This window comes from Nilaparvata lugens, chromosome 2 (genome assembly GCF_014356525.2).
Source record: "Nilaparvata lugens isolate BPH chromosome 2, ASM1435652v1, whole genome shotgun sequence".
Lineage (NCBI taxonomy): Eukaryota > Metazoa > Arthropoda > Insecta > Hemiptera > Delphacidae > Nilaparvata > Nilaparvata lugens.
The window spans coordinates 31,482,764-31,509,735 of NC_052505.1; the positions used below are offsets into that span (position 1 = coordinate 31,482,764).

Below are 26,972 nucleotides of genomic sequence, written 5' to 3' on the forward strand. Positions count from 1 at the left end.
GTAAAAACAGAAGAGCATGGATAGTGAATTAATGAATCGAAGTAATTTTCTATCCAGCAATATCCCAACAACAAAGAAATTCTGATACCAAAACATTTTTTCCTGATCTTCATGAAATTATGATTTATACCTTGTTCTCTTCTAGCCATTCCACTTCCTGCATATTTCTCCATATAATAAAACAACACCTAATATCTACTAAATCACCACCACTATTCACAGTTTTTCAAGCAATCAAATACTGAAATTTCGACAGAAGTAGGCAGTAAATTTTGAAAACTTTCACTCCATCACACACTAAAGGCAGTGCGATTCACTTTGGACTATCATCATTGTTATAATGGGATTCATTGATGTTTTTGAGGTATACTGACAGATAAAAGTGATCTCACAATAGACAGAAATTCAAAATTCGGTGAGTTTATGTAATAGGAAACATACACCTCGTGACATTTGGAATACTGTACTATCAATGGAAATGCTATTGGAACAGCGGGCTAAGATTTGACACCTACTTTCCTTATTATGCTTGACGCCAGCAGTTAGCATTTAGACTGGAAACTTGTTTTTAGAAAAACCGTTCAAGACAAGACGATAAACAAAACTGGATACTGCTTCCGTGTTTTGAAAACTGCCGAGAATATAGTTATTAATGTAGGAGAAATCCTATTTGGTATAGGCCTAACTGATAATAATATTACTAACATGTTTTAGCACTGTTTCCAAGAATATTTTGAAGGTAGCTGTTGAAAAGTATATTTTTGAGTTATCGATATTGAAGACATTACGCATTACGAGACAATAAAAAATTGTTGCCTTTTGATCTGAACAAAGTTGCAATATCACGAAGTAGGCAATTTAGGTTCTGAACAAGAAATAACCCAACATAACATTTATGCCATGAGATGCCATTCATGAATGATTTACAGATATTAAAATACAATATAATTCAGTTTAATGCATGCACAAAAGCAAAAATGTTGCTAATATGAATTTGTCATGACAGGTGAATCATCTTCTTAAATCAAATGATCAACGCTAACGTAATACTGTATCCTATTTCTGGCAGGTTTCTTGGATATTTCTCACATGAGTTACTAACATGTAATGTGTCAATTCTCATCCACATTCGTCAATTCTACTTCTACATATATACAATTTTTTCATGTGAGATTCATCTAATCCATATGGAAGCATCAGAGATATCCATAAGCATTCATATCGCCTGTGATGATAAGTAGTACCATCAGAGAAAAATGATAAAATATAAAATATCTTTATTCTATGGTACTGTAGGGTAACTTCGTAGATAGAACTCAAGAGTTATAGCTGTTTAAATATAGCATAACATTCATGCTACCTATATGAATATAATGTTGTAGCATATGACGGGACATATATTGAGTTAATTACAGTTTCGTGACTAAAATCCATCTCGTATAAACTTTGGATACTTCTTTCACTAGTTCCATTATTCAATATTGAAGCATGTTAGCTATTATAATTTGTCATAAGATAAATTGAACACTACTCCTTGAAAGCGGAGCTCTTACATCTAAAATAAATCAGAAATGTGAAATCAAATAGTAAATCATCCATCCCACAGAAGAATGTCATGAACATCATGAATAGTTGAATACATTTATTACAGAATTATTTCAACTAACTCTGAAGATAATTATCAATTAATACATTGCAGATTTACAACCATGTAACTTGGAAGTGCCTGTTTTTAGAGTCATGTACCACTTCCACTATGACTGAAAAACAAGCAGTGTGTTCCAAAATCAATGTACTTCAAATACATTGGGACTGCAATATTGTTAATTGCAACTCAAAAATGAAATTGCCAATATATTCATTAAGACTGATCATGTTCAACATTACACGCAGTAAAGTTTGAATAGATCATTCCAATTTCCCAGCTAATTTTCATAGACAACCAATTATTACCCGATCCTAATAGAAACTATTTTCTGTTCAATACTTCAAGTGAAACTTGAATAACCGATCCTGATAGACACAATTAGCTGTTCATGATTTCAAATTTAAATTAAAGTTGAGCGGATTAAATCAATTAGCGATCAGCTACAGCTACGGGCTACGGGCATTGAACAGTAAGCTACCCTCCTATAATGGATTATAAAGATTGATGAAATCGAGCTATTAAAATCTGCTGAGCAGGAACAGTATATTATTGATGCATATATGGGAGTGTTCATTCATTTGCAGGCTGCCAATTTGTTGAAACGTTCATGAGAATATTACACAGTATTATCTTTCCACTTAGCAGAGTAGAGATTCATTGAAAAGCAGGGCTTATATAGAACATTGGGTCTCCCGCAGACTAAAATCACCAATGAAGTTCTGACACCAATATTTTTTGCTTTAAACCTAACCAGCAAGATATTTTGAACAGTTATGAGTGATTTAGTTGTATGTTTACATAATGCAAAACTTATGTGAGAACTATACGTGCTCAGGGACTTTCACTTTTGATAACTGACACAGGATGAAGAAATCAACATCAATACATTTCAAGCATGATTATAGCTCGGGGGACAAAGCTAACGTACAATTTCGTATGTAGATGATAATATATCAATCTTGATCAGGATTGGATGGAGGCTGTTGCAAAGCAGAATCGGGACAAATAGAGATACAAACTTACAAGTGTATCCTTCTCTTTTTTCTTTCCTTCTGCTTCTTTTCTTACTTTATTGTACACATCCTGATTTTTAATTTGCAGTCTTGTTTCTCAACTAATACTAAGATATTTCTACTTTACCTTCTTCTATCTTCTTATCATTGTTTTGAGTTATATTTTCATTTCTATTTTTCATGTTCTTCTCATCATCTTCTCCTCCTCTTCCTCCTCATCCTTCTTCTTCTTCTCTTCTTTTAATTTGCAGTCTTGTTTCTCAACTAATACTAAGATATTTCTACTTTACCTTCTTCTATCTTCTTATCATTGTTTTGAGTTATATTTTCATTTCTATTTTTCATGTTCTTCTCATCATCTTCTCCTCCTCTTCCTCCTCATCCTTCTTCTTCTTCTCCTCATCCTTCTTCTTCTTCTCCTCCTCCTTCTTCTTCTTCCTCTTCTTCTTCTCTTAATCTTCTACTTCTTTTTCATCATTTTCTTAATCTTCTACTTCTTTTTTATCATCTTCTTAATCTTCTACTTCTTCTTCTTCTTCTTTCAAACATCAAAATAATCTAATCTAATAACATCACTATCATAATAAGCTTCACTATAATCTACTGTTTTTATTTTATTATAAATAATGATCATTGCCATCTTTTTCGTGGCCTACCTATCTCTCTTCGACTTCTTCTTCTAATTCTGTTCCTCTTCTTGTTCTTAGTCTATTCCTTCTGCTCCTATTATTATGATGTTTTGCTCTTAAAATTCTTCTTACTATTCAATATTCTCTATCTGTATTCTCTTTTCCTGGATCTATTATATATTCTATTATAGCTCCTTTCTACAACTATTCGTAATTAAAATTCTCTTCTTCTTTGTTTTTTGCTCCTTTCAGCATCTCACTTGTTCTTATCAGTCTTCTTCTTCATTTGATGCTTCTCAATTTTGCCATTTTCAAGCTTCTCCTTATTTGCTGCTTTTTCTTCTAATTTCTCTTGTGTTCCTCGCCTATTTCTTCGCCTCATCCTCCCGCTTCCATCTCCATCCAATCTTTCTGTCTAAATTATCTTAAATTCTAAAAGTTTCTTATTCTTTCTTCTTTATCTTCTCCTTTTATTACACCCTTTCTTCCTTTTCCCACTACTCTTTTTCATCATTAATAAATCATAAAGGTTAGCAATTAACATTATACAGTCCAGAGCCCATACTATAGATATGATAAAGTACACCTTATAGGGTGCTACCAGCGATAAAGTAATAAAAGATGTAAGATATAATCAATAATACAGCAATACATCTCTGTGTTGGATAGGTATAACCAAGGATAGTATATAGTATATATAGATCAATATACTATTCTTGGGGTATACCTATTAATACACGTTGGAATGATTACTACAGCTACTGAAGTAGAGAGCTCCCGATGCTTAATATCATAACCGGTCCTCACTTGAAGGCACGATAATTGATGAGAGTTAAAAAAATCGGATTGATAATCTGCATTCCAGAGCGGTTTGCATCGTTCAGAAGCTACCAAGTGATGTCAAGGAATTCAACTCACATTCTGCACATCATCGTTTTCAATACTAAATTATATTCTTAGACAAATCGTTCCAATTCGAAACAACTGGATGCAGAGTGAGGATATTCCAGTTCCCTTTTTTGCAACAAAATCTAGCTATCTCAATCATCCTAAGGTCTAATAATGTAATTTTAATTTGAATTATTTTGTGAGAATTGTAACGCACAAAACATTAAACATAGTTGGAAAAGGGAGAAAAGCTCAAGCCTTCATTCTTTGCTTATTCTTCTTCAATTTTCGTTGAATGCTACAAATATTCAATAAAAAACTGATAAATTGCATGTAAATTCTCTTTCTTCAGCTGATTTGCGTGAACTTGAAAACTAGAGATCAATAATTTGAATCAATCAAAGAACTAGAAATCAATCATTTCAGAACACCACTGTCACAAAGCCGATTACACCAAAAGCTTATCATCAATTCAATATCACAAAAATATCAACTCATCAAAATATTCTAATTGATTTATAAATTTATTAGCGTATTATTCCAACTACTTCGCAATAAAGGCGACAAAATTTCAATTCTTTGAAGAATAAACACGAAGCAGTGTGTGATTTCATAAACTCAACCTTTGGACAACATTAACTTTTTATCAAAATTTTTAAGAGAAAGAGAAATAGTACAGGCTCAGCCCAGTTTTTCCTTCAATGTCATAATTGTATTATGATTGTAGTATTTTGTACAATAAATTAAATCAAAAAATAATCCATTTTCAAGTAAGAATAGCCTTGATTACTAATTCATCAACATTTGTCAGTAAAAGGAGCCCCTGATACCTCAACGTTTCAAGTGAAAATTACCATTTACGTTATCAAAATTAGTTAGAGAAGATATAACAATAATAGCAAGGCAATCTGCTATGATTCCAGATGATATTAATTCAAAAGAGAGCATTCAACGAATTCAAGTCTTTGTCTTGAACTATCATGTCTTGGAGCAAAAAACAAGAATAATAATTCAAGTAATAATATTAGTCAATGAAAGAAGGTACTCCATAATAATTTGAACCTTTCTGAAGTCTTGGAACAAAGCGTTTCGACGTTTCATCAGCATCACGTTCGAAAAATACCATTCACGACTCATTCCATTCTGTAACCTCGTCACAACTTATTCTACATCCTCCCTGCTACGTACTACCACATACGTGAAAGAATCCATCACTCAACGAGGTGTGTTTCACTACAATGAGATTCACTACAAATTGTCAGCATGGGTTGAATGTGAAGCTATAATGTTACTTTTATAGGGAATGATGACAGCCTTTAGACAAGAAACTACTATGATAAGATTCACTAACAATTGTCAGCATTTGCAATTAAATAAAACCATTGCTTCGCATTGAAACAATACTGACAGTTCAAAATTAATCTCACTGTAGGAGGGAAAGTGTATGTGTCTATGATTAATTTTCTATATCACAATGATCAGACATAGCTTCACACTTCAATAGCTATTTGTTCCTATTGTCATACTTCAATGAATACGTGTTGATTATTATTTGTTACCCTCTTTGTTAACTCTTGATAACTGTGTGCTGCTACGATCTCTACCCTCTCTATCACTCTTGTAGAGCTTTTGAACTTTAAGATTAATTTGTACTCTCTATTCCACTTCCACTTCAATAAGTTGGTTGTGATTCAACTTCAATAACATTCCATTCTATATTTATTTTATTTCGCTGCAATGAATCCTGTTTTCTATAAACCGAATGAAGTCAATAGGTAAAATTTAAAATTAGATTTTTTGAAAATTTGTGATCTTGGCTCAACTTCAATAAGTTTCTTATGATTTGAAATGATCTACAACTTCAATTGTTCATTTCCATTCATTCATTTCAAATTCATTCCATAAATCCAATAATAGTATTTTTCGGCTTGATAAGAAGGTTCTTAGTATGATCGATCTGTAATTGTTTCACTTTACTGACTCACTTCAATTTTATTCTATTTATTATGATTATATTCATTCTATTCTTCCATACATGAAATAGCTGGAAGATGGCTTGAGATTTTCAAACATTTTTCGTTCCAAATTGACTGTTTTCCGTAGAGGTTGCAATCCTAATTGCTTTGGTTGGTAAGATGCGGTTGAACAGCATATTTTATTTGTGTTTGGCAAGATTTGTGAAGCCTAACTTTATGTTTTTGTCAACGTAATCATTAGCAAAGTGACAGCATCATCATTTACAATATTCAGGAGAAATAAAGTTCTCTTCCAAGATCATTTCCTAACTTCGAGTATTTTGAAAACAATTTACATTGAAACTGAGAAGTAGAACAACACTATAATGAGTTTAATGAACTGATCTCATTAACCAAATCAATTAGGATAACAATTTCCTCATCGCAAACAATCAACACTCATCAAGATTTGCTGAAAGATACATAATGATGCATCTCATATGCTTTTTCTCTGTCAATTAACTTACACTAATTAAAAGTTGAATTTTTAAAGCACGTCACATGATTTGCTGCATTTCAGAACTCTTCACCTGATTTATGAAGTTCATTTGAAAAGTCAAACGTGACTAATTTTTGAATACAAAGGTTTCCATGTAGTGAACCGAGTACAATTGATGATAATCCAGTCATAAATGTCAATTCTCTCTAATTCGTACAAGAGATTGTGCATCGTGAAACTATAACTGTACACCTATATAGGTTTATATAACTTAGGTTTACTAAATGTGCATAAGATACTACTATATAGGTTCACTAAAGCAGGGTACCTCTGATGATTTGGACTTATATTTCAATTCTCTTCCAAACTGCAGTCGATAGGCTACCTATGTAGAGTAGTTCCTACTCCACAGTCTACAAATGAGAAAAAAATCTCATAAAATGAACAATATTCACTTCTGAAGAGTGCACATTTCTCACAAAAGTAAACTTTGAGAGAGTAAATTGAACTCGCAAAGAATTATCGATGTAAAGTTAACTTGGGAAAATAGATCGGAGGATCAGAGCTCACAATGCATAATTATGCTAAGGAGCTGAATAAAAATAAATCATAAACTCGTAAAAGCCGAGTTACGATTCACGTCTTTCAACAGTCAATAAACTTACAAGAATATCATCGAACATGTACGGATCTGTTCACAGTCTCTACAGCGTGTGACCAAAATTATGCACCAGACTTGAAAAAATAGAAGACAATTACTTCCTTCCGGACCGAAATTAATTGAAAACCATCACTTATTTTGAAAAACAACAATGCAACTGTGATTGCTATCTGGTAGCGAGTTCTCATGGGGTGGGATGTTCAGTATGCTAGTAGAAGATTCAGTATGGTAGTAAAACAGAGCTGTTGTCGTCATTAAGTTGACTAATTAGAAGTGGTTGAAGTTTGAGGAGTGGGTGAGAGACTTCTCTTGTTAAAGTAAATTGAATTTAGTGTCTCATTTAAGGGTCATATCATATCAGTTAGAGTAATAGAATCAGGGGATATGGGGAAACGATTCTTAGTGAAGTAAAGCGAGATAAAGGTAAGTGAGTGAAGTATAGTGGGAAAATAGTGTAAAGTAAGTTTGGAAATTGTTTTTAAGTTGATCACGTTTGGTGTGTTTTGGTGCCTCTTGGTGATGTTTAATGAGTTGAGTAAAGTTGGGGGATTAGATGCAATTTGATATTGGATTCGATGTATATTGCATTGTATCCGAATGGAATGTATTCTATCTAGGTGAAACAAAGAGTTTTCAATGGATACGATACGTCCATTATTTAAAAAGGCCATCTAACTTATTTTTTTAACAATAATTAATCGTTTGTAAGTTAAGAGGTGGATAAGAAGATTATTTATTGAAAGACGATTTTCCAGCACATTTTTAATACTTACAAGAGGCTGCTGAACAAGAGAGAGTGTGAGTGAGAGAAATGGAGAGTGGATGTGAGGGGCAGTTATAGAGGAACAGAGAAAAAGATAGATAGAAAATTGAATAGATGTCGAATTGAAGAACAATTTTTTTAGAAAAATGTGAATGCTTAGAGGCTGCTGGATAATAACAATATAGTGGAAGATATATATAGTGAAGAGAGACATTGAGGAGAAGGAAGGGAGAGATAGAGTGAGGCATAAAGATTGAGGGAGAGGGACTGAGTGAGAGAGAGAGGCATAAGATCACCAGAAGCTGCAGGTGCTCCACCAGATTAGGAGGAACCACTCGAAAGAAGGGATGTTTTTGAAAAGAAGAGTGGTTTGGCACGAAAACACATCACCTGCCAGCTGCCAAGATGGTGGTTTTTGGAAGAAAGACCTCTTCAATGCACCACGTGGAACCAAAAGGATCTCTTTTCGGTAAAATTCACCGGAAAGAAGAATAATAGTTGGAGATGTTCCATCTGTCACAGTTCAATGCCGGTGATCTGAATTGAGGCAAAATATTGCGACATTCCCTTGAAATAAAAATTACGAGAGATGTTACTACATAAGGGGTTCCGATAAAACGATATCATTCGGTATTATAACCCATCTATTTCAAATAACTTTGAACGTTCTCGTTCATATAAACTCCCAAATGCCAAAAATATATACAGTTCATGGAACTGTATATTATATTCTGTGTCTATTACGTCTTATGTGTTATATTCATGGAAACATTTACATCTTCTTCCATACCACACAGAACACCGGAATATTAATGTGGTTTAAGGTAGAAGCCAAAATACATAACTAACAAAAATTTTTGGGGTAAGATATTGGTTTTAGGAATGAATTTAGGAGCGAGATTGGATTCTAATTGAGGACCCTACTTAGGAGAGGAATCCTGAATAATTTGTGATAGAATAATAGATCTTGCATCTATGAGAAAAATTATTCTCTTGAATAAGCAAGGGAGATTGTGCTGAAATAAAAATAATTTTGCTTGATCAAGTCTCCATCTAGGATAGAACTGAGCTTAGTAAGAGTGAATGATAGAGCTTAGTGAATGTTCCCAGGGAACATTATAATTTATTGTAAACGTATTTTATGAAGCCTACTGGCACAGATTGGTGGATTAAACAATTATTATTTCAAAGATGTCGATTGACTTCAGTGAAAGTTATCAGTTATCAGTAACGATTTCAAATATTCATACTTTGAGAATATTTGAACGGAAAAATCAAGTTTTCGAAAACCAATAATTGAAGAAATCACACAGACAATACTAAAAGTAAACAAGAAACAAGACTCACCTGTACAGCACTGTTGAGGAAACAGTTGTTTTGGCCGGGCCCATTTAGTAGGCCCTTAGAAAAGGCCACTGAATCCCTTGAAGGGGCCATTACACCTCCTAATCAGCCGCCATCTTGTCTGTAAATAAAAACAAAAACCATCATTTTACTGACATTCATTTATTTTAATGCCATTCAATCGAAACTTTGAAGCACTAAATTGGGCGATAAAATGGAAGTGAGGGGACTAACGAACCGATTTATTACTCATTATTTATTGCTATAGAAGCTTTATAAAACTGAGTTTTAGTTGAGTTTAGTGAGAAACGAAAGTAGAGATTTTATAGATTAATTAGAGATCAATGGAAGACAATTTTATGTGGAATTTATGATTAATTTCTTGATCAGCCAGACATTGAGCTATGATAATGATTGTAGACATTGGAAAGTAGAATATTATCAGAAAAAACTCTGGTTAGTTAATATGAATATAGATTAATAGTCAATTTTCTATCAATACTGTTCTAGAATTACTAGATATTTATAAATAGCATATCCAATCCCCAATGATGTGATATTTGAAATAGAACTAGTACCAAAGCACAACGTCGGATGATTTTAGAAAATATCAAAATAAATAGAGGACAATAAAAATTCAAGATTCTTGAAAAGAAAAAAAATATGGACTCAAATAAATGGCGTATGAATGGAAATTATTAATTCAGATGGTGTGATTTGTATCTGAAGTTACTATTTATCTTTATGAGCAATAACAATACCATTAAAAATAATCAGGCTCCCTCCATAACTAAATCTTCCTAGATACGATTCCATGAATCGATCAGATTATAAACACAGTTTAATTACACTATAACCACCCACACTCAACAACAAAACTAATATGGAACCCTGAAACATAATCTGCAATAAACAATAATTATTTAGCTCTCATAAGGTGGATATTCTATATTTTTCTCTTCAAATTCATCCAAGTTATCTATCTATAGTAGGATTTACTTTAAAATGTCACCTATTGTTAGATGAAAAGCATGTTATGTTATAATGATGGCAGTTAAAAGTGAAACACTCATATTTTGTACTAAAACTTTGGCTTGAACAAATCAGGAAGATCAGTTCCCATAAAACCACAAGTTAGACGAGCCAGAACTGAAAAAAGGTGCAATTGACCAGCCTTTTCAACACTTTAGTACCCATAACTTTTTAATAATCCCGGCTTAAATCGAATCCCATTCAACCAAGCACTTAAAAAATCTTTAACATTTATTGGCAAGATTCATGGCGAATTATTAAAGAGTTTTAATTTTTATCTGGTGAATTTTATGGCAGCCTTCGTTATGAAAACACCATAAAGTACCAGGTTTCGAGGTCTAGGCGAGACTACAGCTATAAATTTCACGAGATTTTTATGGTGTTGAATCGTATGGTTTCAGTAGGCCTATACCTTCTCCAGTGGAAGATGATGAATACTTCAGTGAGATTATCTGTCAGCATTTGTTGAATGGGAAGCATTGATGTTATTCATGTAGGAAATGCTGACACTTGCAAGTGAATTCCACTGCTATTCAGGACGATATTTAGTGGAATTGATGACCGTGAAAAGGGCTAACACCCGGGAATCACGTTATTAACGATGTCAGCAACCAAAAAGTTAATAACGGGCGTAAAATTATTTTTGAAGTGTACGTCAGGATCGAGAATAACCCCTTATTAGTTGGTGAGTTTCAAGCGTTATTTTCTGACATTGAATATCATCTAACAACAAACAGACCTTATAACTATTGAAAGAGAGTAGCTAAGGTCAACTACTGTAATTTTCGAGAAATAAGGTGTTTTCAAATCAAATTAAACTTATAAGATCTGCTTTATATTGCTTCTTAGGGCTGGTTTCCGAGCTCGGGATTTAGCTAAGTTCTAGACTTTAACCGGCTCTGGAGTCAGAAAATTGGCTTTCCGAGTCAGAGCGTTAACGTAGTCGAGGACTTAAATAGACCCTGGAGTTTAGAGATCACGTTAGACCCTGGAGTTTATAATTTTTCATTCTGAGTGAAGGGCTTATAAGTCCAGGACTTGAATTGGATTCTCGCCTCTTTCCGAGTCGAGGATTTATCAAAAATCGTCAAGTCCAGAACTTAAAACAGCGTTATTTTAAACCCTCGACTGGGGTAGGGTTTAAATTTAAGTTCTAGACTTAACTGAGCAAACACAATCCAGTTATTGTTTTGGAGTAGATGAATGGACAAATAAATGTCATGGAATACCTAAATTATTTGAATTAGTACATCTAAATTCATAATTTATAGTTTGCAAGTTTATTTTAACAATAAAAGTTTAATAATATAACAATAATAAATTATTATTCGAGTTTTTTTTTTTCAAAACATACTAAATTTTTTATTCTAAAATCAATGGCAAGGATCAATGATAAATAATAGCATAACGTAAAAATCTGGTGTGGCGCACTCACACAACTTTCCTTGCCGTTATGGAAATAATTGATCACCTGACGCTAGTGTTCCCGCGCATCTCAAGTTTACTATTCAAAGATTTGAGCCAGCTGGTGACAGGGCAATAACGCTGGAGACACACGAGGTCTGCTATCTCTTCATAGTGAATCATTTAATAGAATCAACAGTTGCCAACAGTTCGCAATTGGATAATCACATTTTCTCGAATTTCGAGCTTATTTTTAATTTTAGGTGAAAATATTACTGAATATTAGTTGTAGAGATTCTCATGCTGAATCTTTTTCACTCGAAATTTTTTGTTTGAATTGTATCTGAAGCCTGATAATTGAGAATCTAAATTCAAACTTTGCATAGATGGGGCGGAGCTCCTGAAATTTTTACAGATATGGGACTGATGGCAGTTGATAGAGCTTATCGATGACTATTTCAGGTATAACTTTAATCAAAATCGTTGGAGCCGTTTTCGAGAAAATCGCGAAAAACCCTGTTTTTGACAACATTTCCGCCATTTTAGCTGCCATCTTGAATCGCATTTGATCGAAATTGTTCGTGTCGGATCTTTATATTGTAAGGGCCTTACGTTCCAAATTTCAAGTCATTCTGTTAATTGGGAGATGATATATCCTGTACACAGACGCACATACACTCATACACACACACACACATACACACACACACACACACACACACACACACACACACACACACACACACACACACACACACACACACACACACACACACACCACACACACACACACACACACACACACACACACACACACAGACCAATACCCAAAAACCACTTTTTTGGACTCAGGGGACCTTGAAACGTATAGAAATTTAGAAATTTGGGTACCTTAATTTTTTTCGGAAAGCAATACTTTCCTTACCTATGGTAATAGGGCAAGGAAAGTAAAAATCTGGTGTGGCGCACTCACACAACTTTCCTTGCCGTTATGAGAATTGATCACCTGACGCTAGTGTTGTCGCGCATCTCAAGTCTACTTATAAACAAAGATCTGAGTCAGCTGATGACGGGACAATAAGGCTGGAGACATACGAGGTCTGCTATCTCTTCATAGTGAATGATTTAATAGAATCAACAGTTGCCAACAGTTTGCAATTGGATAATCACATTTTCTGGAATTTCGAGCTTATTTTCAATTTTAGGTGAAAATGTTACTGAACATCAATTGTAGAGATTTTTATGCTCAATCTTTTCCACTCGAATTTTTTTGTTTAAAATAGTATCTGAAGCCTGATAATTGGGAATCTAAAATCAAACTTTGCATAGATGTGGCGGAGCTCCTAAAATTTTTTACAGATATGGGACTGGTGACAGTTGATAGAGCTTATCAATTTCTATTTTAGGTTTGAATTTGATCAAATTCGTTGGAGCCGTTTTCGGGAAAATCGCGAAAAACCCTGAAAAACCACTTTTTTGGACTCAGAGGACCTTGAAACGTATAGAAATTTAGAAATTGGGGTACCTTAATTTTTTTCGGAAAGCAATACTTCCCTTACCTATGGTAATAGGGCAAGGAAAGTAAAATGAAATGCTTATTTTTTATTCATATTTCAACAGGTTAGGTTTTGCTTTGAATTTATCACAATTTCTACACAATACTAAGAAATCGAAACGAAAATATTATTTTCACAAAACAGTTTGGAGAGCATTTGAATTATCCCGCTGCAATCAGCTGTTTCGCTATAGGCCTAATGCCAACAATACAACAGCAAAATAATATTGAAAATTTCCCTCATGTTTACTGCCTTAAAGTCCTGGACTTAAATAAGTCGAGAACTCAATAGACTCCGGAGTTTAGAACATAAACCCTTGACTCAGAAAGTTGAAGGGTTAAACCCAAGAGTTTATTTCAGTCCTGGACTTTGTAAGTCCAGAACTTACAGATCCCGAGCTCGGAAACCGGCCCTTAATGTTCTTTTTTGTACGGCAAGCTTTAATTTTTAATGATATTTTTTCAACATTTTATCATCATGATTAAATTTTTGATTGACATATGAATATGATTTCATTTTGAAAGTTCTATTTATAATACTGTACTTGATTTTATTTGCATCTCATCATCATCATCATTATGTTTATCTTTATGCTCCAAATATCAAAGGAAAAGTATTAGAATGTATTCCTATTGATAATTTTGCAACATTCCTTGTGCAAAAACAACAAATTCACTACTACTATGTGTAGTATGTGTTGGTTTTCCATTTCTCTAACCAGCTAATTCATCATTACTTCAACTTCTTCGAGTAAATTCAATCATCGAGATTATATTCCAAGTCTATGAATTGGACAAGTAGTCAATCTATTCTCCTGTCTCCAATTCTATTGCATGGTGGATGCATGTAAGACCACGCCCACAAACACTCTCATTGGCTGATGCCAATACTTCACTGTGCAGACTTTATTTTGTTGAAGGAGCCCAATAAATAGAACATGATAATGTTATCATTCCAGTTCGAATATTGAAAATTAAATATCGGAAAAAAATTTAATCACTCGAGTTATAACACAAAGCGAAAAAGATAAAAAAGTAAGAATTTTTTCACTGATTACAATTATTGAATTTTGTAGTTTCAATTGAACTACAGTATCAATATATTATCAAATACTGGTATTCAGAATCACATTCCTTTATTCATGTGTTTAACAATACAAAATTGAACTTACGTTCTAGCGTTAAAAATAATTACCAGTAAGAGTAAAATAGCATGATGTTTCAAAGACAGACAGTTTTACAATAAAATTGAGCAAAGGAATACGATGAAATATACGAATATTACTGTAATGTTTTCACATGAAACGGTGAAGTTAGAGAGGAAAAGAGAAATTGAGGTTTAAGGGAAAATTTATTAAGAAGTAATAGTTATATTTAGGTGGATATCCGTGAAAATATTTTTTTATGTTAGGACTATTACAAACACTTACAATATTAATAAATTGCAGTAACGAATAATAATAGATTGATAAGTGGTTGTAGCAGCATCAAATCGTTTATTCATAATCCGTCGATCATTTCACTCTGATGTACAATCAATCAATACTCATCTATTTCAATAAACATTAATATTTAAAGCACATCATTCATTGTAATCCTTACTATTCTTTATCACATATCCATATTCATTACTCATCCTTCATTGACTTCTTTTCCACTATACCATATCCTGTACATTAGACAACCAACAATAGCAAAAAATGTAGACTAGTTCTTGATTTAATACAGATCAGCTGTAGATTCGATCAACAAAAACTAATTGAAAGTAGAAGTAAAACTACAAATTTATGCTGAATAAGACAAAGGAATATACTCTACTCAAGAGCTTTTGATCAAAATTCATTGGTGTATTACGAAGAGCATTATTAGCTTCTTTATATTCGGATGGTATGAAATAGACACGAATTTTACGGCTAATACTTATTCAAGACAACAGGCAACATGATGTAGAACGTTTGTATGAATACTAATAAAATGCATGTGAACAACAGTACAAGTGGTGCCATCCTTAGAATAAATATTACATGAATTAATGCTGGTTGGTTGTCTTTCAATGCTTCACATGTAATGAAATAAAAAGTTCCGTCACTGGAATAGATAATAATTTTCTAGGGATTACTTCTTGTTTCTTTTTACTTCAGATGAAGTGAAATAAAAAGTGACATCTTTAGAAAGAATAATTTTATGCGGATTACTACTGATATTTATTCCTGAATATATGAATTGAGAAAGATAAAAAATTTAGGACTTGATATGAGAGGATTAAAATACAACAAGTGAGTAAAACCCATATGCGGGTGTTGATGAGATGAAAAGTTGTTTTTAGTTTGTAGATAAACATGATTTTGAGTGAGGAACATTTGGGGACATGAAGACGATCGCTGGTACAAGCTATTAAGAATCGTTTTTTGAGAGTGAAAAGGTTGTTTGACGTAAAAGAAACATGTATAGTGTATACTGATCAGGTTTCCTGAATTTCCTGAGGTTTAGTTTGATTTTTTGTTTGTTTTCGGTTCTGTTAGTTTGTCAAACTACTTTGTCAAACTACTTTATCTTTGTCTACTACTTTATACTGAACTGTTGAGTCTCAATCATATTTCAAGCAGAGTACACCAACTATTGTAAAATATAGAGAAAACATAGGTCTCTCTATCCTCATTCTATGACAAATAATAATGCAATGGTCACAAGTAAAAGAGGGAAAACATTTATATTGGGGGGGATGTAAGGGGGGGGCCCGGGCTCCCCCGAAATAGTGAATATAAAGGAAAATGAGTACAGTAATCTGAATTTTTGACGGTAAAGGTATTTTTGACAGCCTGATGGTAAAGTAAAAAGGGCGTTCAGCGCGAATTGCCCTCTGAATATGAGCTGTAAAACTGATAAAAGTATCATGAGGTGTTTACTTAAAATCACTTAAGCTTACATTAACCTTTAAAAAATTTATATTCTATATTCGCCACTGATTAATATTGATTTGTGATTCAATAATCATGAAGATGTTCAGAAAGGTGCAAAAAGTAACTTTACTGTTCAAGCTTCAAGGTTTGATTTATCAAATTGAGAATTATCGTTTCAGACAATGTACGTAGAGAAAATTCACACATATTCCTTCAATAAACCATCATTTGATGGTTTGGTTCATTTCCATGAAAATGTACTTGGAAACATCATTTGGACATGAAAATGTAATTGATTGTTCAGAAAGATTCAGTAAATATAATAAGTCCCACCGGCTAATTTCCATTTCTCAACAACAAAAATGACCTTAAAAATATTGAGTATCTTACTAATTTTGATAAGAGAAAGAGAATTGCATGTGATTCATTATAAGAAAGTATCATTTCGCGCTATATTAGGATTGCAATATTTTTCCATGGTCCTAGAAGGATAGATTGATAAATACGGTTTTATGGAAAAATATTTGAAAGTAGAAAACATTGTGGGCTCGAAAATAGTATGATATGTAAAATAAATTTCCGAAATCTAAAGGCTGTTACCCAGTAGTGGGAAGTGATAGTAATTTACTACAGTAGGATTCAATTCAAACTGTCAGCCTTACTCATGTATAGCACAAATGCTACCTATTCAACCAATACTGGTATTTCAAAGTGAATTTTGCCATTGTGGGTAGAATAATCCGTAGGCGACATAATATCACTCGAGAGCAAAAGGTGAGAGCATCTCTTATAAGAGCACTATTATAAAAGAGTCGTACTATGATTGCTATCATGAGTTCCATACAAGGTTTGAGGGAAGGATGAATCTATGAAAAACATCGTACAAAGTTTGATACGAACGAACAAAAAGATCTTTTACACAAGTGTACTTTAGGTGTTTCCCTAAATTACTTGATATACGCGTGTACCTAAAAAGTACCGAATAAAGCAGAAAGCGAGGAATAAGCGCTGCTCATGATCATGCGTACGAGTAATTTAAAGTTCAATGGAAAGAGGAGAGTTCAAAATACGATGTTTCAGATCGGTTATGAAACAATGGTGAGTAGTTTTTAACCTCATAAAACTGTCAGTTGGACTGTCTTGACTGTCCTCAAGAAGTCACACTTCCAACAAATGATCCACATCACTTATCTAATCTGAATGATTAGTCATTACAGATTAGAACTAAATGATCAGAACTAATCCTGGGTCAAAAACTTTTTCAAATTTCATTACTGTTTTAGTTGATATAACATTCCAACAATGGGATACTCTGTACCAACAATGATGAAATAGCATGAAACTTAATACAGTAGTTCTAAAAAAATATTTCAAACGCAAAATATGATTGTACTTTATAAAGATTGAATAGGAATGTCTCATCGAAACTTATTCAATCATGTTTCAATAAGCCAGTGATAGTAACAATAAAAGTAGTTTTTATTTTTATAAGGATAAAGTATCCATAACCACTTCCGCAATATCACTTTCACTACACAAATAGTTATCTATACCTATATGGATTTCAATTCAGGTAGCCCTTGAATATCACAACCTAAATGGAGTGAGAACTACAATGTCGTCTACAGTATTCCATGCACATATAATATATAGTACATTACAATTCAAGTTTTGAGGGACCAATTTAGATTCAGTATATCTTAACATGAGTAGAATTAAGAATACTCAAAGCACAAGTATTATACAATTTGAGTACATAAATTGCTGTAGTTATAAAACTGTTTTCAGATTGTCGTAACCTAAGACAATGATACAAGTCAAAGTTAGTAGACTGTCTACTAACTTTGGATACAAGTACTATAAAGATCACATCAAGCACATTACAGTGATAATGTTCTCGGATTACAATATTCATTTTCATACGTTATAATTCAGCTATATATGTATGTAACAGCTGATACCAAACTACAAAATTATATATATAGGTATACCAGAAGTAATACGAGAGAAAGTAGTCCGCTGTGGCTCATTTACAAATTGCCTCCTCAGACGAGAAAGTAGGGTGCATTCTTTCTTGATTACCGATCCAAATTGGACATTTAATCGATGCATGCCTCAAGTCCACAACGAACAAAAGACGTCTTTTGAAATATGTTGTGAGCACGAGTCATTGTACAGAAGTTACTAAAGCCGGTTACACACACACCGATTATTGAACGTACGATTTTTTGCCGTACTTAACATTTCTGTCAGATTAAATGGAACTTGACAAACATTATCTGTTTGACATCATCTGTGTAATCTAATAGGATCAATTATGACGGCAAAAAATCGTACGTCCAAAAATAGATGTGTGTGTAGCTAGTATAAGAGCCTTACTACGCAATCATAGATATTATGTTTCATATGTCACATATTCATAAATTTATTCATGTATTGATTAAATGAAGCACAAATATTATTCATTATTGGTTGGGCACAGGCACAGGCCAAAACTTTTTCTCCCCCAAATTTTTACTCATATAAGGGTACAAAAAGTAGTTTGTTTCTTTCACTTGGAAATTTTTGTTCAATTTTCAGAGCAATTGAATTAAGTAGAATTAAGAATACTCAAAGCCCAAGTACTACGCAATTTGAGTACATAGATTGCTCCAGTTATAAAACTGTATTCAGATTGCCGAAGCCTAAGACAATAATTCAAGTAGTATAAAGAATATATCAAGCACACATGCATACATATGCACACATATTTGTGCACTTACAAACAAGAAATTCTCAATCCAGATAGATTAAAAACCAAATTAAATAACCAAATTACACTTACTTAGCTCTTGAAACTGTAAAATATTGAGCTACTTTGGAAATTTGCTCTGAGCTGTTTTGGAAATAGTGATAAGAAATTCAAAAACAAGCTTATTCATTAGAAGCACATTAAAAAATCTATACAGTTAGAAACTGCCGTGATATTCTTGAGTAAGGTTTCAAATTCACGTTGTTTTCCACTTGAGTAAGTATCATTATTGATACGTCATCGAATACCGTTTTCTGTTTAAGCTGAATTATCTTAGTAAACTTGACTAGGAACGCTTCAAAAATCTCTGAATATGTCCCTAAACAATGATGCTTCCATAATTTATGCTATAAAATCATTGATTTTCCAGGATTCTCCTGAATAATACATCAAAAGCAATATTCTATTTCACCAAAGCTACATCAAACAGGCCTCAGAGTGAATTATGAAAGTTTTTATCACTATAACGAAAGCGAAAGAATGGGTTATTGAGATATATTATTATCTTAACAAGATTGGAACAGAGAAGAAAATTTCGATGTGAGTAGTACATGAGTGGGAAAAAACTTTTAGGTTGTGACAGAATAGATTATTGAGATGTATTATCCTAACCACATTCAAAAAGAGAAAAAACGTTTGCTGAAAGTGACACATAGTGAAGAACTCTATTTCATAACAACATCCTGAAATTAATGTAAAAGAAAACTGTCGACTACGTGAGTCGAATGTAAACTGGTAATATCTATAGCAAAAAGAGTCTTTATATTATATCATTATTATACATTAAAGAAAGTGTCTCCTGAGCATATGCATGGACAAATTCAGTAGTATGACGAATTGCTCAGAACGTGAGATCTGAAATATCCTGCAAATCTACGTTTTTTGCAACTATGGTTAATATATTGCATTATCTTTGTAGAAGAATTGTGCTAAACATACTGGTAAAGAGTTTTTTGCAGAGATTTATGGACCTTTGGACCTGCAATTAATGGTGAGCTCCGAACTAACGGGAATAAATATTGAAAGAAGATTAAATTTGAGTATGGAATGTTATGCTGCAATGCAATGATTTAAGTGTGACAGTGAAGATATATTGTTCACATGAAAAAAAAACTATATTGAGTATCTTTTTCAGAATTTTTTGAAGCTATGAAGTGAATTTTGAATAATAGATCATTATTTCATAATAATGATGACTAAATACATAAATTCGCTTATTGCTAGTGCATTGTACTAATTTGGGATGTAATCCAATATGCAAATTATTCTCAACCAATATACGAATACGCAAAAATACACCGTTAGACGGTATCTAAAATTAGAACCAACAATGCAAAATTTTCGATTAATAAGGGAAACATGATAAATGTATTCATCAATTTTAATCGTTGATCAGCATTCAAAATCTAAAATTAAACAATGAAGAAGGTAATTGAACTGGTTAACTATGGTCGGTTGAACCATGGAACTTTAGCTAAATGATTTGATTTCATGAGTAGGAATAAATCGAAATAAATTTTCCATGGTTCTCAGAAAAAAGATCATTTTCTTCTTGATTTAATTGTAATCCAAAACTTCTATCCTTCATAATTATAATTTCAGTAATCAGTCATAATAGTTATCTAGTGAATGGGACAAAAATTTTTCTCAAAATGACTACTTTTGTTTTGATAAAGTAAGTTTTCAGCTGCAGTGGTTATTGAGATAAATGATCGATTAATTATTGTAGGATGAAACTTGGTAAGGGAATGTCCTCAAAGGATTTGAGTGCTAGATTGACAATTCCAGTGATATTGAAGTGTTTTTCACGATTATCAATTTCTGAGAATACATTTTTGATAGTAAATGGTGAAAAGGCAATCAAATTCTGGAAGTAAAAGTTAAAGAGTCAACAAAAGTGGAAAATCAGCATTCTATATGACAGTTTTGTAATCAATTCGTAAAATCAGTATATTGTATTGATAAATTGGCAAATTCTTAGGAATCCGCCATATGTCTTGGATTTCTATCATCTCCCACCTCATTCATTACACACGCTAAAGTTATCAATAGAAATTGATATGTACCATCACCAAAATAGAACTCAGATAGCTCTCAGTTGCAATTCTCTCTCCTCTCTCTTTCTAGGTAGATTTGTTCTCACGCTAACCTATTATTGTAATTGGTTTGAAAGCGAGTAATGAGAGTGGAGCAATTGAAGATATATTTAGTTACAGCTATAGTAACTAGAAAACTACAAGTTACTGAATAATAGTGGGTAGTTGTGGCACTCTCTTTTATTCAATTCGGACATTATTAGCATGCAGCGGTCACGACGGTAGTAGTTACAGTTTTCTCGTTTTTCTTTTCTCAAATCCAGCATGAAAATGGGCGGAAAATCAACGCATCAGACAGATGAGGAGGGGAGGGGATGAGACGGAGTCTGGGTTCGAAGGCGAAATCGGTTATCAGTAGTTCCGTTAACTTTTCCGTCTTCTTTTTCTCTTTCATTTTCTTCCACTTCCTCTTCGACTTCTTGCACATTTTTTTGTCCTGCTCTTTATACTTCTACTCTTAAAATTTCTTATCCTGCCAGTATTTTTCGAGTTCTTACCATGGTTTATCTATTTTTTCTTCAAATCTCCTTATCCCTATACACAGGAATAACTGCTGATTTTTATAGTTGACTGGCAGGTAACCCGTGCTCCGCATAGGTCTATTTTAGAACTTTACAAACTGAAAACGGTTAATTAAGAATTTATATGCATAACTTCAAGTTGATCATTCCAGTAGTTCAGACGTGATTATGCGTCAAACATAATTCTCCTATCCCGTACGTGTATAATATTATTATACTATTATTATTATTATTCCCTTTATTTTATTATAGTATGGTTAATAAATATTAACCAACAAAAATTCAAATTAATCGCTGTTATCAACACTATGTTACTGCAAATATTGGTAATAGAAAGAACATCAAAGAAACATAATGATTAAACTGTCTATTATGAGGTACCTTCGACAGGGATATTGATCAGCAAACATTGTGTGGCATGGGAAAAAATCGAGTCATTCAGAAATATATAAATTTCCGAATAATAATACTTGAAGTATTATCTAATAAATAAGATGTAACATTTTTCATGAATGATTTTCCAGAAATTTTGATACAAAAATGTAATTATTACCATTAACCGACGATATCCACATAAAACTATTGTTGAAAGCAGTTTTGGGAGAATGCTTGCTGTTTACACCTAGAATGTATCTGTGTATATGAGTGAATAAATATTTCGTTAATCATATTATTTGTGTATTTTCATTAAATATATAATAGACTACACAGCTATAGTGAGATTTAATCCATACAGCAGTCCTTTATAATATCATAAAGACTAAATAAAATCTCACTTTAGTAGATATCGTCTTTGAAAATAATTTCTTTGCACTTTCATAGAAAAATAATAAAAGTAATATTTTTATAGGAGTACTTTAAAGAACTTTCATACGATTACTTGAGAAGATAATAATGCATTGTTGTATGCTACCACTTACTCTTATTATGAGTAAGCATTATCTTCATTGAAAATCTCTACACTTCTCATATAGGGTTTCGAAGCTCTAAAGTTCCAAAGTCAAGCAATTTGTAAATCTCGGGCCCTTTTCCACCCAACCATTTTGAAAGTAACCCCAATTTTTTTTAATGAGATCCGAAACTCATGATTAACTGCAGGCTTGCGCTCAGAGCAGATGATGCAGAAGATGATAGATGGATATTGGCATCCAACCCCCCACACCAAAAATCAGCCGGCTCGAAAAATTAGGGGTTTTGAGGCTGAGAGGGGTTTTCCCTCCTCACTTGCTACAAGCTCTCCACCTGTTTTTTTCTGGTTCTACATCCAGAAGGCCGTCTTGTTTGGGTATTTTTGAACACCTGCCTTTATATTATTTTTCTTCATTTTATTCTTCTCTTTTCTTCCCTTTCTCCTCGAGACAGAAACTCAAACACTCAAATCCCTATACCGAATATGTAACATCATATAAGGTCTCGATCAAACACATAACCAAAATTTATGTTCTCGATCCAATCCAAATAACTATGTATATGGATAGTTGAAACCTCTCACCTAATGCAAAACATTTTCTTATACTGTTCTAAAGTTTGAGCTACTGTTATGACTCAAGAATAATTATCATAATTTCTAGAGTATTATTCCCTCGCCTACTCCAAGATGATATTCTTATAGCGTTTCATCGTATGTGCTACTGTTATGGCTAGAGTAGTCTACGATAATTATCATCTAGGATGTATTATAATGCCGCATAATGAATAGGAAATAAGTCACGGTTTATAGTATGGAAATTTAGAAGTGAGAAATATAAAGAGAAAGCTGTCTTCCTTGTGATTAGTTCTAAAGGAGTCTAAATAAGAGTGTATTGTGGATTAATATCATAGTAGTTGATTGAATATAGAATAGAATATTATAATAGAATTGCCAGAAACTTTAAATCAATCTTGACTGTCTGAACAAATAGAACGTAAATTGAAAAACATTGTTAATAAATAAATGCTTATTTAGTATTTTCAATTATATTTCCGATTTGAGCAATTGTAATTCAAAAGTTAATATTTCCAATACGAGTAACTTGATAAATGGATATTGAATCAGAACTTTGTGTAGAAGTCAAATTTCAAGCAACTTTACTAAACTTCAAACTCATCTTCCCAGCTTCAAGTTTGTGCATTGTGCCACTTACTTAAAGGGCATTTCAAAGTTCTTTATGTTGAGAATCCTGCTATAAACTTCTCAAATACCGTCTCAAGGCTACTGAGGTGATCAAGTTCAGTACATGCCCTTCGGCTGCCTTGAGCCTTTAAGCCTTCCACTTCTTCTCCATTATCTTCGTCTCCTTCTCTTTTCTCTTCTCCGCTGCCTCTTTCAATGTTGTGCGCTCCTTTGTCCATCTCATCGAGTCTCTGCGGTTTCTGACATGGTTGGTCATTACTCATTCCACACACGCACTCTCATACACACACCAACATCTTCTGTGTTATAAATTAACAGCCTTGTTTAAAGGCGTTCGGTTATGGGGCACGCGTGATTAAAGAAGAAAAGGGGTAGGGGGCAGGATAGGGTTAGGGGGGGAGGCAAAAGCAATCCAGTCTGAGATGACTCCGTCTGCTGAACCAGAAGCTTCCATATACATGTTTATTATTATGTTGTTTTTTTTTAATTATTTTCTCTGCCATGGAGCTTTTTCGACCTCACCAACCCATTTATTCTCTTCTTGTCACTCACCTTCTATTGATTTTCTTTAATTTCCTTTTCTTTGACATCTGATATTTGAGATTATTTTTATGATGCTGTATTTCTTGCAGTTCCTCTCCTTCTCACTATTTTTTCTTACAGTTTTTACTTTAAATTTCAAGGTCAAGTTGTGAGACTTTTCTGCTACCTACTTGTAACACACTCGTATCACAAATTTGTACAATTCGTTTCAAACTTCAATAATCAAGAATTATTCTTTTTCCCTGAATTTATAACACCATAGCTGCATAGATTATGATTTTTGAAAGCATTGTCTGCTGGAATATTAATTATTATTCTATCGATAACATCAAACTTAACAATATATTATCAGGAGAATTATGGCTCTTGTTCAGCAGTTCAGCTATTGACAAACTTCAAACATTTTTCCTCCCATGTAGACACTATCAAAGACGGAGTTCATTCTGACGTGAGAAATAAGTTGTCAGAATCAACATAAAGTGGAAGAGTGGTGATTCAGTGAGTCAGTGATTCAGAACGAAGCAATAATGCAACGCTTCAAGTGATTCACTGTTTAGCCAATTTCATATTTATACAGCACTTCGTTCCAGAGCAGTGACTTGAGGTAATAAATTTAATAAGAGCACCTGTTTTAGGGCTCAACAAGACAATTTTTTCCGCAAGCTTTATTCCCAGAAAATTGTGTCTGTGTCTGGGAAGAGAATTTTCTCGGTATTCTCTCAGGAATAATCGAATTCAGACTATGATGCTCTTGGAACGTTTGTGCTATAGTTATATTTACTTACAACTGTCAGCAATGGCTGAGTGGGAAGCAGAGATGTAGTTTATGAGGAAATCTGACAGTTTTAAATGAATCTCACTCAAGTCTTTAAGACTTAAGGCTGTAAGTCACCTATTTGTTTCTTTTTATCTTGACCTTTACATGAGTGATTGATGGTCATGCATTTTCTTTACGCCAGTAAAGGCGAATACCAACTTAGAAATATGGACGAAAGACAGGGCGGAGGGCCATGAGGGTGGAAAGTTGAGGGGAAGGGCAAAGAGAAGCGGGGAGTGAAAATATTTATGGGATGAAAGGAAGGATGTAGAAAAGAATATTATGGGTAGAAAAACAAGTACATACTTTAAAAGCAAGGGGGTGAGGTATGAATCGAAGGTGATTGAGACGATGAAGAAGAAAGCATACAGAAAAACAAAGTAGAGGAGAAAAAGGGACAAGAGATGGGAAAATTAATACATTGAGTAACTTTTTTAACTTCAAGGATTTTATTCAGATTTTTAAGGCGTTTTGGAAAATTTATGATGTAAAATCCTGTTTCCCATCAAAAATGATTCTCCTGAGCTACAACAAGCAAAAATTCAATTAATCATCAATTCCATAACTCTCAATCACTGATTGAATCTTTGAAAACAATAGACCAGCACCAATCTGAGGTGAAGATGTAGCTATGGATTTCCAGACAAAGGTTACAGCCAATCAGAATGCGTTATTTCATGACAGATAATTTATCAGACACCTGACAAGGAGTCAACCTCCACTGTACTGTATTATAGGTATATAATATTGTTTACAACACTATATATACTGTGAAGGTGAGGCTTTATCGAGACATCGTTCCTTCAATGGAGGAACATTTATCATCTTCCAAATCATCCATCATTGTACTTTGCTGTTATAACGATATCTGATACTTAGTAGGATGTTTCAAAAGATATAGGATCCATTTAAGAGCTGCATACCTATAGATTGCCCAAACTTTGAGATTTGTGGTTGGTTATTGTATAGTCACATCCCCACTATCCACAAGGAAAGCTATAACTTATTACTTATCATTGTAATTTGCTTTTATAAATGATAACTGAGACTTGGAAGAATATTTCTGAAGATATAGAAGGAGTATTGTAAGGCGTCCTTCTATGGGATTATACATATATATCTATAGATTGTATTAACTTTTGAAATTTTTACTCGGTTGTTGAGGTCACATCTACAGTATCGACAAGGAAAGCTAGTTTATGAAGATATCTTGTCATGAAGATAGATTTACAAACTTTATGCTGAGAGAACTTCCAGGAGAGACTGAGGTTTCATTAGGATGGGACATTGTAGTGATTAATCAATAATCAAGGAACACTTGAAAGATTAAAATTCTGAATCTTCAATTCAAAACAATATTACTTGCAATATTATAAATACAATAAATAATAATGATTCCTTGAGAACTCTTTCTAAGGGTCCCTGAACATTTTCTAAAGAGACTTGAAAGAGACTTGTGGGAACGGAAATTAAAACAATTCGTAGTTGATCAAGGCTAGAAGTGAAAAAAATTGAAACAATTGGGGGATTAGTTGAGATTGAATGAATTAATAAAGATTAATTGAAGCAGTCATATAATGCTAATACTAAAGTCATGTACGAGGTGGAAGATAAAGAATATAAAATGAAAATGTAGCAAAAACACTACTTGTCAAAAATATTATTTGACAAAGAATTTATATATTGCAATGCTTATTTTCGTTGGCTTAATAACTAATGACACTGAAAATAGGAATTGGCAACCCATCCAGTTCAATGACAGACAAGTAGCACATTTTGTTGCAGTGCGCAAATAAGTTG

General features: G+C 33.1%; 2 protein-coding genes across 2 annotated transcripts in view; both read right to left on the reverse strand.

Annotated features, from left to right (window-relative positions):
* Positions 1-26,972, reverse strand: part of LOC111050585 — a 106,188-nt gene that overhangs the window by 73,505 nt on the left and 5,711 nt on the right. The window contains exon 2 of the mRNA XM_039420051.1: positions 9,404-9,521. Within this exon, the coding sequence (XP_039275985.1) occupies positions 9,404-9,493 (90 nt within the window). The 5' untranslated portion in view covers positions 9,494-9,521. The remainder of the gene's footprint in view (positions 1-9,403; positions 9,522-26,972) is intronic.
* LOC111050588 (kelch-like protein 31) overlaps positions 9,506-26,972 on the reverse strand; it is a 40,472-nt gene continuing 23,005 nt past the window's right edge. The window contains exon 2 of the mRNA XM_039420052.1: positions 9,506-9,521. Coding sequence (XP_039275986.1) covers positions 9,506-9,521 — 16 coding nt within the window. The remainder of the gene's footprint in view (positions 9,522-26,972) is intronic.